Source organism: Amphibalanus amphitrite, unplaced genomic scaffold (assembly GCF_019059575.1).
Source record: "Amphibalanus amphitrite isolate SeventyFive unplaced genomic scaffold, NRLGWU_Aamphi_draft 000139F_arrow, whole genome shotgun sequence".
NCBI classification, from domain to species: Eukaryota; Metazoa; Arthropoda; class Thecostraca; order Balanomorpha; family Balanidae; genus Amphibalanus; species Amphibalanus amphitrite.
The window spans coordinates 763,677-777,139 of record NW_024881634.1 but is presented as its reverse complement, the minus strand read 5'-3'; the positions used below and the strand labels follow the sequence as shown (position 1 = coordinate 777,139).

General features: G+C 51.2%; 1 protein-coding gene across 5 annotated transcripts; it reads left to right on the top strand.

Moving 5' to 3' along the window:
• Nucleotides 1–3,987: 3,987 nt before the first annotated feature.
• Nucleotides 3,988–13,298, top strand: LOC122382411 (conserved oligomeric Golgi complex subunit 5-like). 5 transcript variants are annotated; one of them, XM_043367685.1, is made up of 15 exons: nucleotides 3,988–4,056; nucleotides 5,674–5,724; nucleotides 6,205–6,309; nucleotides 7,171–7,295; nucleotides 7,450–7,663; nucleotides 7,977–8,119; nucleotides 8,379–8,663; nucleotides 8,977–9,109; nucleotides 9,532–9,658; nucleotides 9,982–10,137; nucleotides 10,536–10,669; nucleotides 11,008–11,251; nucleotides 11,527–11,652; nucleotides 11,965–12,166; nucleotides 12,557–13,298. In XM_043367685.1, the coding sequence occupies exons 2-15, from the start codon at nucleotides 5,682–5,684 to the stop codon at nucleotides 12,872–12,874; spliced, it is 2,355 nt and encodes a 784-aa protein (XP_043223620.1). In that variant the 5' UTR covers nucleotides 3,988–4,056; nucleotides 5,674–5,681; the 3' UTR covers nucleotides 12,875–13,298. The 5 variants fall into 5 exon arrangements, with proteins under 5 accessions (XP_043223620.1, XP_043223621.1, XP_043223619.1 ...); XM_043367686.1 differs by having other exon boundaries at nucleotides 4,016–4,069; XM_043367684.1 differs by lacking the exon at nucleotides 3,988–4,056 and having other exon boundaries at nucleotides 5,671–5,724.
• Nucleotides 13,299–13,463: the final 165 nt, after the last annotated feature.

Here is a 13,463-nt window from a genome sequence, read left to right as displayed (position 1 = left end):
TCTCTCTCTCTCTCTCTCTCTCTCTCTCTCTCTCTCTCTCTCTCTCTCTCTCTCTCTCTCTCTGTCTCTCTGTCTCTCTGTCTCTCTGTCTCTCTGTCTCTCTGTCTCTCTGTCTCTCTGTCTCTCTGTCTCTCTGTCTCTCTGTCTCTCTGTCTCTCTGTCTCTCTGTCTCTCTGTCTCTCTGTCTCCCTGTCTCCCTGTCTCCCTGTCTCCCTGTCTCTCTCTCTCTCTCTCTCTCTCTCTCTCTCTCTCTCTCTCTCTCTCTTTCTCTCTCTCTCTCTCTCTCTCTCTCTCTCTCTCTCTCTCTCTCTCTCTCTTTCTCTCTCTCTCTCTCTCTCTCTCTCTCTCTCTCTCTCTCTCTCTCTCTCTCTCTCTCTCTCTCTCTCTCTCTCTCTCTCTCTCTCTATCTGAGGGTCGAGGCTTCGCATCGGAGGGTCGAGGCTTCGCATCGACCCTCCCCTGCCTGTTGTAGGATATAGAACCCCTCATATTGAAGGATATATTTCTTAAACTAGCAGGGAAAAGCATACAAAATCGACTACGGTTGGAAAGTGTAACACTAGCCCAATCTTTTTATACCGTCAAAATTAGGTGCCCGAAGTTACATTTTTATAAACGTATAATTTAATACATCTTTAATATTTCCTCTAATATTTTTGAAACCTGCTGCAAGCTTACTATATATAGGATCAAGTGAGTGATCCCAATGAATTCGGTTATGAATACGATCACAATATGCCCCTGTAGAAGGTATTGTAAAGTTCAGAGCGCTGGGCATCCCCGTTTTTGCACTGTCGCGAAAATAAGGTTTCGCATCGACCCTCCCCTGCCTGTTGTAGGATATAGAAACCCTCATATTGAAGGCTATATTTCTTAAACTAGCAGGGAAAAGCAGAAAAAATCGACTACGGTTGGAAAGTACAACACTAGCCCAATCTTACTATGCCGTCATAATTAGGTGCCCGAAATCACATGTTTGAAAGAAATGTAACTCAATGTATCCTTAGTATTTTCTCTAATATTTTTGAAAAATGCTGCAAGCTCACTTTTTATAGGATCAAGTGAGTGATCCCAATGAATTCGTTTATGAATACGATCACAACATGCCCCTGTAGAAGCTATTGTAAAGTTCAGCGCGCTGGGCAACCCCGTTTTTGCACTGTCGCGAAAATAATGTTTCGCATCGACCCTCCCCTGCCTGTTGTAGGATATAGAACCCCTCATATTGAAGGCTATATTTCTTAAACTAGCAGGGAAAAGCAGAAGAAATCGACTACGGTTGGAAACTACAACACCAGCGCAATCTTATTATGCCGTCAGAATTAGGTGCACGAAATCACATGTTTGAAAAAAATATAATTCAATGTATCCTTAATATGTCCTCTGATATTTTTGAAACATGCTGCAAGCTTACTATATATAGGATCAAGTGAGTGATCCCAATGAATTCGGTTATGAATACGATCACAATATGCCCCTGTAGAAGCTATTGTAAAGTTCAGCGCGATGCGCATCCCCGTTTTTGCACCATCGCGAATATAAGGCTTCGCATCGACCCTCCCCTGCCTATTGTAGGATATATAAATGAAGCAATTTGCAATTTTCAGGGCTCAAACGATAGAAAATTGAATTTTCTACAAGATGGTTATCTCGGATTTTCAAAATATTGAGTTTTAGGGGTCCAAAATGTCAAACCAAATTTTGAGAAAAATTTGATTTTTTCAAAAATTTGAATTTTTCAAAAAAATGAGACAAGTTGTCCTCGGGCATCAAAAGAAGAATCAGCATGCAAAATTTCAAGTCCGTAGCTCAATATTTGGTTGCTATAGAGGGCGCAAAAAGTAACAAAATATCCAATTTCATTTTTCAAACTCAAATTTTTGGTACTTATAGGGGTCGTAGAGCAAAACAAAAGACATTTTTGGAATCCTGAGATAAAACTGCATCAGATAGCATGTTTTGAATTCAAAATTTTGAATTTTGAAAATTTCGAATTTTTAACCCCTTTTTTCACTTTTTCACCATTTTGCGGGGGTCAAATCTCCAAATTCTTGCCACCATCGTGTTCTACGTCCAAAACTACCCCAAAAACATGTGTCACACGGTATTTAAATGTTATTTTGAAAATTCGACTTTGTGTGACCTTTGGTGACCTGACCTTGACCTTGACCTGTGCTCCAATTCGCTTTAGACACAATGAGACTTTTCTTACATCTTTTGGGCACATGCCAAGAAATTTTGAGCTCGCTGCTGTCGGTAGTTCGGTCTCTGGGGCCCAAAATGAAAACCCCTATTTTTTACCTTTGACCTGACCTTGACCTCAAGTTTGACCTGAGAACCAAATTTAAGTATTCATCAGATGCGTCTTGTTTAGAGCTTTCGTTTGCCGCCTCGCCTGTCCCGCTGCGACTAACCGTTCTCGAGTTATGGGCTGGGGACGTCTGACGGCCCCCCCCCCCCCCCAGCAAGTGGTGTTATGAAAATACCCCAGCAAATGCCGGGTTAAAACAAGTTTTAAATGCTAATCGAACACATCTTGTTGAGACCTTTCGATCGCTGCCATGCGCATCTCGCTGCGACCATTTGTTCGCAAGTTATAGGCTAAGGACGTTCACTACCCCTCTCCCAACCAGATGGTATAAAAATACCCCAGCAAATGCCAGTATAGCTCCTAAACTAGCAGCGAAAAGCAGAAAAAATCGACAACGGTTCGAAAGTACAACACTTGCCCAATCTTATTATGCCGTCAGAATTAGGTGCCAAAAATAACGTTTTTATATAAGTCTAATTGAATATAAGCTTATGTAGATGTCTGCAACATGTTGCAAACTCACTATTTAGAGTGCAATCAGATGAGTGAGCCCAATGAAATTGGTTATGAACATGATCACAATAACCGTGTGCATCATGTGCAGTCGTTTATTTTCACCAATAAGATGTTCATTCATGAGAAAAGAGCAATTCAAAATCTAGTCGAAATCGTTCAGATAGCCGCTTCATTCCCTAACCGTCAGTTAGACTGTGTTCGGAGCTGAATATTGGCCGTGACATCGGTCTCATACTTATTCACGGCACGGCATCGTATCCTATGATCAATTTCGAGTCTGTGGGTATTAATTTTTTGCACCCTGAGCACGTTTCATTTTTCGGCATTTCTAGCGCTCCTGGCGGCCGGCCGGCCTACTGTGCGACGGTCCGAGGGACCGGTGTGAGCAGCTGGCGAGCCCGTGGGGTCTGCGCGTGCAGCTGTGCGGTCCGTGGGACCAGTACTTACGTGCGGCTGGCGAGCCGAGGTGGCGTGCGCGTGCAGCCGACGGTCCGTGGGACCGGTGTGAGCAGCTGGCGAGCCCGTGGGGTCTGCGCGTGCAGCTGTGCGGTCCGTGGGACCAGTACTTACGTGCGGCTGGCGAGCCGAGGCGGCGTGCGCGTGCAGCCGACGGTCCGTGGGACCAGTGTGAGCAGCTGGCGAGCCCGTGGGGTCTGCGCGTGCAGCTGTCCGGTGCGTAGGACCAGTACCTACTTACGTGCGGCTGGCGAGCACATCGTTTGGGGGGCGCCCAGCGGGAAGGGGCGCTTCAATATCGTTTGCACCCCTATCCTAGAATACCTTTCGCCGCCACTGGACGCGGAGCCAAAAAGTCACTTATTTTGCCCAGTCTCGACGTACGGACGACGTAAACGTCGTCCGGCCAATAACATTCGAAAACCGCGGCCCAGCCCCCGCCGACCTCGAACGAGATTGGCCGCACGGCGTAGAACCTTCGTCGTCCGGGAGACTGCGAACGCGGGGTAAATTTAGGAGAAGAGCTTCTACGATCAATGTAAGGATATTTAAGCAATTTGATAACGTAAACATAAATAGTAACGATGAAAAACTATTTTTATCAAGCACTGCCATTTCAATGATCATTTACAAGCTGTTTGTGATTTTGCTCGGAGGCTAAAAAATAGGATAAGTGAAATGTCAACAAGTTTCGTAAATGACGCACATCAGACAAACAAAGCGCATGCACTCTTGCGTGTGATTTGGATTATTGCACGAATTTGCACGCAACGGTAAGTAAAATAGGTAGGTTAAAAACAGGGTATATTGAGTGAAGGTTAAAAAAGCTACCTCTTGACCTATCCTGCTCCCGGGCAATGCATGTGGCATTGCCGCTGCCTGACCGCTTGGAACAGCGTGAGACTTCCGGTTAGCACTTGGTCCACCGCGTCCACCGGATAATGGATATCAATATTACCCAAACCAACCAACCTATCCTGCAAATAATTATTAGCAGAATGTTAATCAGCTGAGGAGAGAAATTCACTGTTGCCCGTTAGACGTTGTTCACCGTGAAGTTACACCCTGTTACACCATCGATAACGTTTTACGTTGGTAAATGTGAAGATGAAGTCCAAGTAGGTAGATTAAAAACAATCTAACCAAAAGCAAACAATCCAGCCGGTCCCGTATCTCAGTTGGTAGAGCGTTGGACTCCGCGTGGTGAGAGCACTCGTTCCCGGTTACAACAGTCTGGGTTCGAAGCACGACGGGCGCTTGACATTTATGGGCCTCCTGACAGGTATGGTTGCGGTTGATGGCAGGCCGTAGCCAGGCGAAGTCAGTGAGGGGACTGGCGGTGCGCGGCTATGTGCGCACATTAAACTTTGGACTCTAAATTCTGCCATAGAACTGGAATTGCGCGATCGGAGGGTAGAGGACAGGGTCATCACAACAAGCTTCGCTTAGCGGTGGCTCTGTCCTTGTGAATCCTTTCAATCCAAAGGTTCGGACAAAATTTATTTTAAAAAAACGTAACTGTACCTACTAACATATAAATGACCTGCAACCTACCAACCTACAACCTACATGGACACCCCTACAACCTACCAATCTATAACCTACCATACCAACCTACATCCTACCAATTCCTATAACCTACCACTTCAACCTGGACTTCATATTCACTGGACTTCATAGGTAGGTACCTTATGGCTTACACCTACCTATCTTGATCCCCATGGTCTACCCAAGCTAAGGCCTGGGCTGCCTATGTAATAAGACCTAAGTTAAAATGAAAATTATCAAGAAATTTCATCTTGCACAGATGCTGAGCAATGAGCAATGAGCATGTCTGTAGTCATTAAAGTAAAGATGTTTTCTTGAATTGGCTGTGTGCCCCTGCATCAATAAAAGAACCATGAGAATTGTTGGTCAACTAAATGTTAGGTACTTTCACTTTACTTCAGCTCACCTTACATTACATTGACTTTAATAAAAATGCAAAGGATGCCTTCCCTCCTGACAAAGACTTGTACCTATTGCCCTGCCTGCCCAGTTGCACACTGCACAGAGTACCTTTATAGTTTGTTATGAAATAAAGTCAAACTTCTCAAACCAAGTCATGTGTTCGCTGCTAGTTTTCTGTGCTTGAAACTCCTTGTCTAGCCTTATTAGGAGCTCCTGTTACTTGTTAGACCTTGGTCTATGGCATGTCCAAATTGTCCATGGGGTGCTTGATTTAGGGTGATCTTCCAGTAAGTTTCCTGGCACTGCTGAATCCAAGATTCCGACAGACTGAACCCACACAGTAGTGCTGCTGGCCAGACAGGCTGAGTGATGATATATGCTCTGTCCTGGAGACAGACCCTTCACAATACAAAAATATTATAAATGTGTATACTTCACAGGCTCCATCATGGAAGATGAACCTGCTGTTCTGAGGACTCTTCAAGATGATGGTAAGACTTTCAAGCTCGTGTCATCTGTGTGCCAGTTCAAACACTTCTTTTTTATCCTCCATATGATAAAGTATTTATGTGGTTTGATCCTTCCCTGTATCTGCTGTGTCTGTACCTGTACCTCATTGCCAACTGTAAAGGATCATTATGCCTATAGCATAGAAGCCAAAATTGAGTAATAACTAATGAGTACAATCAGTGCAATGTGGTTTGAGTCTTAGCAGCACTAAGAAGCTTAGCTGTTTAACAGTCAAGTGGACGTGAGAACTTGGTTATTAGGATAGTATCAGCCATGCTGGCTTACATTTTCAGATTTGTATTTTTGTTAGAAATTTTGGCTTTTATGTTTTGGATGGATGCATTGATGCAGTCTGAGCCAGCAGGAAATCAAACGGAGCTGGTTAGTGGTCATGGACAGGCCCATGACAAACCACCACTCAGCTACAGTGTGCTGACTGCTGACCATGACACATGTTTCAGGAGCGTACAGCCGGTTTCTGTCCGCCGACTTTGATGTTAACCGGGAGGCGAGCACGCTGCTCCAGTCGGCGGCGCTTTCCGAGCAGCTGGCACACATCACTAAAGGTGAGCAGCTGGCGAACATCACTAAAGGTGAGCAGCTAGCGCACATCACTAAAGGTGAGCAGCTGGCGAACATCACTAAAGGTGAGCAGCTAGCACACATCACTAAAGGTGAGCAGCTGGCGAACATCACTAAAGGTGAGCAGCTGGCCCACATCACTAAACAGGTGACCAGCTGGCGCACATCACTAAAGGTGCTGGCAGTGGCACACATCACTAAAGGTGAGCAGCTGGCGCACATCACTTAACGTGAGCAGCTGCCGCTCATCACTAAAGTTGAGCGGCTGCCACTCATCACTAAAGGTGAGGAGCTGGCGCACATCACTAAAGGTGAGGAGTAGCTAGCGCACATTACTAAAGATGAGCAGCTGACGCACATCACTAAAGGTGAGCAGGTAGACACATTATGGCCACAGGTAAGCAGCAAACACTGGCTCACATCACTCAAAGGGAGCGCTGAGTAGAAGACGCTGTCCCACAAAACCAAATCGTTAGCTGACACCCTTTCCGGCGCCGCTCGGGATAGGAGGCGGGCCAGCATATCCTACATGAACTTATGCTTTGTGAAGCTGCTTCACATGTGGGTATTGCAGGTTATCTCAGCCCAGGCAATGCTCAGTGAAGTAAGATTTCTTCATAAAAAGATTCCTAAAAAACGAATCACCTTGAATCATTGAAGCGGAAATACTGCCAGCGCGCTGTCCCGCCGCTGCAGCGGCGGGCCCCCTCACCCCACCCCTGATCAGCGTTCACGCACCGCTTGCCCGTGCTACAGCCCTCCCTGTCACACGGCTCGCCACCACCTTCCATCTACCTTGTGTACGATTTTGACATCTCCGTCTTCTCTCCGCTCCCCTGTGGCAGGTATCGCGCTGCTGGACTCTGAGATCGCCGATCAGGTGAACGAACACTACGAGGACCTTCTGTCACAGGCCAGCGGAACCGGAACGCTCGATGACGTGCTGCAGACCATGCTGGCCAAGATTCAGGTCGGTACCGCCAAGAGCCGTAAGCGAACGAGCTGCCATTCGTTCGGTCATGTTGGCTTCTATATAATGATACATGTGGTAATTATCACATCCGATGTAAGTATCGCCTCAGTTTGTGCTCTGACCGTCCCCGTCGGTCCGTTTCTGTCGGCAGGCACTGCTGGCGGCCGTGGAGCGGCTCCGGTCGCGGGTCGAAGAGCCGTACCTGAAGATCGCCTCCCAGAGTGTGATGCTCTCCCGACTGCACGCCGCCTGCGACATGCTGCGCCGTCTGATCCGGCTGCAGCAGCTCAGCCGCCGGCTGCAGGCGCAGCTGCGCGGAGGGCTGAGGGATATCACCAAAGCGGCCAAGACGCTCAGCGAACTCGGTAAGAGAGGCGGCGGAAACGAGCTGCAGGGACATGGTAGGGTGGGGTGAGGTAAGATCCGCTCCGCGAACTGAGACCTGTCAGGGACTGCGCCCTGTATTTGACTGTTGTATCCCCTCCCCAGACGAGGAGACCTTCTCAGATATGGACCTCGCCAGTCACCAGTCTGTGTCTGTGTGGGTCTTTGCCCCTTTTGTGATTAAAACGCATTCTCCCCAGTCGAGATCTCTCGGACGTAGATCTCTCCGGACTATGTGTGTCTGTAAGAGAGGGTCTGCGCCTCTGTATTTGAGTGTGACGTACCCTCTGTCAGACGAGACCGTCTCGGACGTGGACCTGACCGGTCTGGAGGTGTACGAGCGTGAGCAGCGTCAGATCCGCGCCGGCCGCCAGTCGGTGGAGAAACAGGCGGCTGGACTACTGCAGCGAGGCATGGAGTCGCTCAACCAGTCCCAGGTCAGTTCTGCGCTCCGTTCACATGTCATAACTCAAGTCTGGTGGCCGAGACCAGTTGCGGCCTGCTGATCTCCGGATTTCTGTCTGAATGGGAAACTCGATTCATGCAGGGTAGACAGCTGCACTTAATGGCATTTCCTTATGACAGTACGCCGTTCGAACAGATCATTACGAAAAGACTAAGCAAGTGTCTGAACTCCTCGTAACTAGATGTCGCCATCTGTGAGTACACACCGCCGTTTTCTGTCGTCGCCGACAGGTGGCCACGGCCCTGCAGGTGTGCCACAGCCTGGGCTCGCTGCAGCCGACGGTGGACGGCCTGCTTACTGACACCAGGGACCGGCTGCAGACGCGACTCACCGACGCCCTGCGACTCGAGTCGGTGCTGGCCGCGTCATCGGGCCCGGGCACGGCCGCCGGCCGGCCCGGCGCCGCCGCCCTGCCCAGTAACACCGTCACCTTCCGCGCCGCGCTGTGGAACAACCTGGAGCGGCTGGCCGATCACATCTACGGCGCCTGCGCACAGATCCAGCACATTCACAAGGTGGGGATAGGGTCCGAGAACTGAGGAGTCGGTCAGAGCCGCGTAATGGTGGGGGCGACGGCCGGCTGCACAGTGCACACGCTGGGTCATCGTCAGCCGTCAGGTTGACTCTATTTTTTATTTATGCAGCTAACGAGAAACAGCTAAAGGCAGAAATAGCCGCGATTGTCCTGCGGATGACCTCAATAAGGCAGCCCGCGTCTGGCTTTGAGCCTGGACGATGAACAGCCACGACTGTAATTGCGTCGGATCTTCCCCGCTCGCTGTATCTGCTATGACCACGACCCTCTACGTCTCCCGTCCCGTGTTTCAGGTGCTGAGCAAGAAGCGCGATCCGGTAACCCAGGTGTGTTTTATCGACGAGGTGCGCTCTGCACAGCTGATGCCACTATTCTGGCAGGATGTCACAGCCATGATCCGCACAGAGTTCGTCAAGGCCGCTGAAGGTGAGATGGACTGGCGAAAGGATTTGGGAGAGCAGGCCAGTAGGAATGAGTGAAGGGCTTGGGAGGTGGTTTGTATTTGAATTGGAAAGATGATTGGGATTGAAGTGTGTTAAAAATGTTTGATGACGGGATGGGCGTTTGTAACGACGGGGCTGGGAATGTTCTCGGGAGCAGCGGCAGGGCTTGGGAAGTGGGGAGGTGGCACAGAAAAGAGATCAATGTGTTTAACGGTAGGATGGGTGGTAATTAACGAGAGAAGAACTCCATGACGGCAAGATGATGGGTAGGACCAGTGAAGGGCTAGAAAAGGTAGGAATGGGACGATCAGGGCAGACACACGGTAGCTAGTACGGTCAGGAATAGTAGGGACCCTCACTCCCTCGCCGCTCCTGACGCCATTCCGCCCCTCCCCTATCGAGCAGGACAGACGTTCATCCGGCAGGCGTTTGAGGGTGAGTATCCGAAGCTGGTACGGCTCCACCAGGACCTGTGGACACGGCTGCAGCAGTTCGCCACACCGCCGGCCGCCGACGGGCAGCCCCAGTTCAAGTGAGTCTGCCTCCTCCTTCCTCGCTATCCCGCCCGGCCATATATACTTTGCACATGTCGCCCTTTTAGTTCTTTCCCGGATTTTTTTCCTAATGCTCTGCAATTGTGCAGTACAATAAACATTTGGAAAAACTGCTATTTTGTCGCATAGTAATGCCGCTCAGATACCGATTAGCTCCTGATAAGTTTATATTAACCGCGTCTTCTCAATTTATCCTACCAGGCACTGTCCAGTATATGTTGGTAGTCAGTAGATACCGAATTGCTCGCGTCTTTACCACTAACTCCGAGCTCCAGCCTTACCGCCCCGTTTCTCCCGGCAGTCCGGAGAGCAGCCTGCGCGAGGCGCTGGCGCCGTTTGAGCGCGCCTACCTGTCCCGGTCGCTGAGTCGGCTGTTTGACCCCGTCAACCTGATGTTCTCGGCCGAGACGGTACCGGCACGGGAGGAGATTGACGCCGTCGTCCGCACCGTCGCCAAGTGAGTGGGCCCGCCGCCGCCAGTGCTGGGACTGGTAACGGTGCTTACAGAACGCGAGCAAACGGGCCTGGTGGGGAAAGAGAGAATATGTTCGTTTTTTATGCCTGGTAATGATGGTGAGTTTGAGGCGATTTTATTGTTTTTTCATGGTTTCTCGTATGTATTGATTCTTTTTTGTGCTAGTATGCGTCTTCTAACAAGCAATATAGGTAATGCGGAAACCTGGCAGACCGGTAGAGCATGGCTGACGTGACCTGATCTGACCTGACCAGGCCTGACCTGACCTCTGTCCCTCACAGCGAGCTGACGGTATCGGGCGTTGACCCATCTCTGTGCCTCCTGGTGGCCCGGGGCCCGGAATGTGTCTGACCTGACCTGACCTGACCTCTGCCCTACAGCGAGCTGACGGTGTCGGGCGTGGACCCGTCTCTGTGCCTGCTGGTGGCCCGGAACGTGGCCAAGACTGTGCAGCTGTTCTGTGTCAAGTGTGAACAGCTGCTGGTGACGGACGGAGACGCCAGCCAGGTCATCGGTGAGTGAACAGTCGGGATGGGCTACGGCGTTCGCTGGATGGAACGAACCAATAATGGGATAAATATTGATGATAGCTCGCTTGTGTGACCGTCTTATTATTTGTGACCGTCCGACCACCCCCTACCTCTTGCATCCTTGGCCGTATCTGTGTTCTCCGCTGGTCCAATTTGACCGCTGTTCCCATGCCCCTACGGCTAGGGTCCGATGTAACGGTCTTTTTATTGTTACTGTCTCTCTTTCCTGTCAGAAAACAGATCCGCCCTGATAATCTCTGTGTCTCCCCGACCAGGTCCGATGTGACCCTACCCCGTTGCGCTATGTTTTTTCCGCCCCCAGGCCCGATGTCGCCCGGTCAGACGACCAACGTGCAGCTGGTGAACGTGCTACAGACGTTCGAGGCGCAGCTGCGCCGCCTGCTGGCCGGCCAGCCGACACTGGCGGCCGAGGCGCGAGACGCCGTGCTAGCTTCGCTCGAGGGCGTCGGGAGTTTGATGAGGAGCGGGATCCAGCCGCTGGTCACCTCCATCGCAGAGGCCATCGAGGCCATCATCCTCACCATGCACAACGAGGACTTCTCCGGGTGAGTTAACAGAGGCGGCCGCGCTAGTTGTCGGGGGGGGATATGGTAACATCGGCGGAGAGGGGGGGGGTGTTGGGGACGAACGGGGGTCGGAATAGTTGTGATAAGCATGGAACGAATACTGTTTATAGCGGATTTATGTTATTATTGCCTAGACGGCAGAACTTAGATTCTGCCTGGATAGCTTACTTCAGCCGGCATGTGGGCTGTTAATTGTTTTTAGTGTCTGCAGGTGGTCAGCAGATGCTAACGGTCACTTGTCTGGCTGCATGTAGGGAGGAAGAGTCGAGTGGCGGCGAGTCCAACTGTTCGCTCTATATGAAGGAGCTACAGACGTTCATATCACGCGCAGTGGACGACTACCTAGCACCGTTCAACTGCAAACCGCTCATCACTGCCAGGTAAGAGGATGTCCGATGAATCCTTGCTCATGTTATACAGTTCAGAAGGCCATAACGCCTTTGAACTTAAGGGTCCATTAGGATCACTGGGGTCACGACTGGCTCGCTCTTTCTGCCATGCAGGAGCCGTGCCGGTCGGTCCTTGTTCGTGTCTGACCGGCCGACCTTACCCTCTTTCACCGTCCCTCCCGGTGCTGCCATAGTAAGCTGGAGCTAGGTCTCAGTATACAGCGTCTGTCGGTCCGTGTCCGTACTCCAGGTCTGTGTCTGACCCGACATACCCCTCTAACCCCCCCCCCCCTGCTACCGCAGTAAGCTGGAGCTGGGCCGGCGCGCCGTCGAGCTGTTTGTCCGTCACGCGGCTCTGGTCCGGCCGGTGGGTGCTGCCGGTCGACTCCGGCTGGCTGCCGACTGCGCTCAGCTCGAGCTGGCCGTGGCGCCGCTCTGTGAACGGCTGGCCAGTCTGGGGACGGAGTACCGCGTGCTGCGCGCCTTCAAACCGCTACTCTTCCAGGTCAGTCGGCGTCGAGTTGTAACGCTGGCAACAACATAATTCTGCCGTGCAAGGACAAAAACGATTGCGTCAGGCCAGGTCACCCTAACGTAATCGTGTTTGCCTTTGTGCGGCAACATTGCTTGCAATTAGTCCCACTGTCAGTAAAAATGGCACTTGTCTGTTCGATTTCGGCCTAAATTTTAGTTGGGAAGGGTGAAATTTGTCCGTCAGCGTTTCGTTGTCCTCAGCTGGTTGTCCTACCGACATGGTTTTGTGTGTTGCACCGAATAATTAATCCATGGCCTCCGGTTTAGTCATGCGTGCGCTATTGAAGCCCGTGTTACTGTATGTACCTCCCGGTCATGTCCATCTCCCCTGTCTGACGGTCCGTCCGTTCGGCCCCCGCAGACGCCGGAGCACATGGCGCAGTCGCCGGCGCTGGGCGAGGTGCTGCCCTACAGTCTGGTGGTGCACCTGCTGTTCGCGCGCGGCCCGCCCGAGCTCCGCTCCCCCCACCACACGGCCAGCTGGTCGGTGAGCCGCTACTCGGCCTGGCTCGACGAGCACCGCGCCGAGCGAGAGCGGCTCCAGCTGCTGACGGGAGCGCTGGACGCCCACGTACAGGCGGTGCGCGCGCAGGGTGGCACCAGCTTCGCGGACGTGTATCCGGTGATGTTGGAGCTGCTGCAGCGGGGCACTGCCGCGCTGGCCGCCAGTGATCGGTAGGTACCGCCGCACTAGCTGTCTCTGGTCGGCGGGCACGGCCGTGCTGGCCGCCTGAGAGAGCCCACGGTGCGTACCGCCAGTTTTTTTTTTTTTTTTGTTATTTCACCGCCGCGCTGTGGATGGCTTCTGTGGGAAATTATCGAACGGAGGGGGCGTGACGGGAGCGAGCCGTCCTACACTGGCTGGCACACTGCCCTATTCGGGTGTCGGGCATTTGTTATTGTTGAGCATGTCCGTCATTCCAATTGTATGCTGTGGGGCTGAACTTCGTGAACTTTATGAACTTGGTGAGCACGTTTGGTGATGATCACTATCTAATGTCTATTTATATGAAGCCTGTGTGAGTTGTGTGTGCTTGAAGTCGTTGCTCACTATAACGCAGCAACTGGCGAGCTGATTTGCAATATATTTGACGGAAATCCCAGAACTGTCTATAGCTGAACACATGACAGTCTGCGCGTGGCATTTCATAATATTTATCGGGAATGTCCGCTTTGGTGGTAGTATGTTATTGGACTGCTGAGTCCTCGCTAGACCTGCCATGGCTCAACGGTAGTTCCAGCAACGGAATAGCCGGTCACGGCGTCTG

Coding starts and splice junctions, on each gene's coding strand:
- LOC122382411 (XM_043367685.1), top strand. CDS start 5,682: ATGGAAGATGAACCTGCTGTTCTGAGGACTCTTCAAGATGATG. Junction 10,138..10,535: donor GTCGTCCGCACCGTCGCCAA/GTGAGTGGGCCC, acceptor TCTGCCCTACAG/CGAGCTGACGGTGTCGGGCG. Junction 11,252..11,526: donor CACAACGAGGACTTCTCCGG/GTGAGTTAACAG, acceptor GGCTGCATGTAG/GGAGGAAGAGTCGAGTGGCG.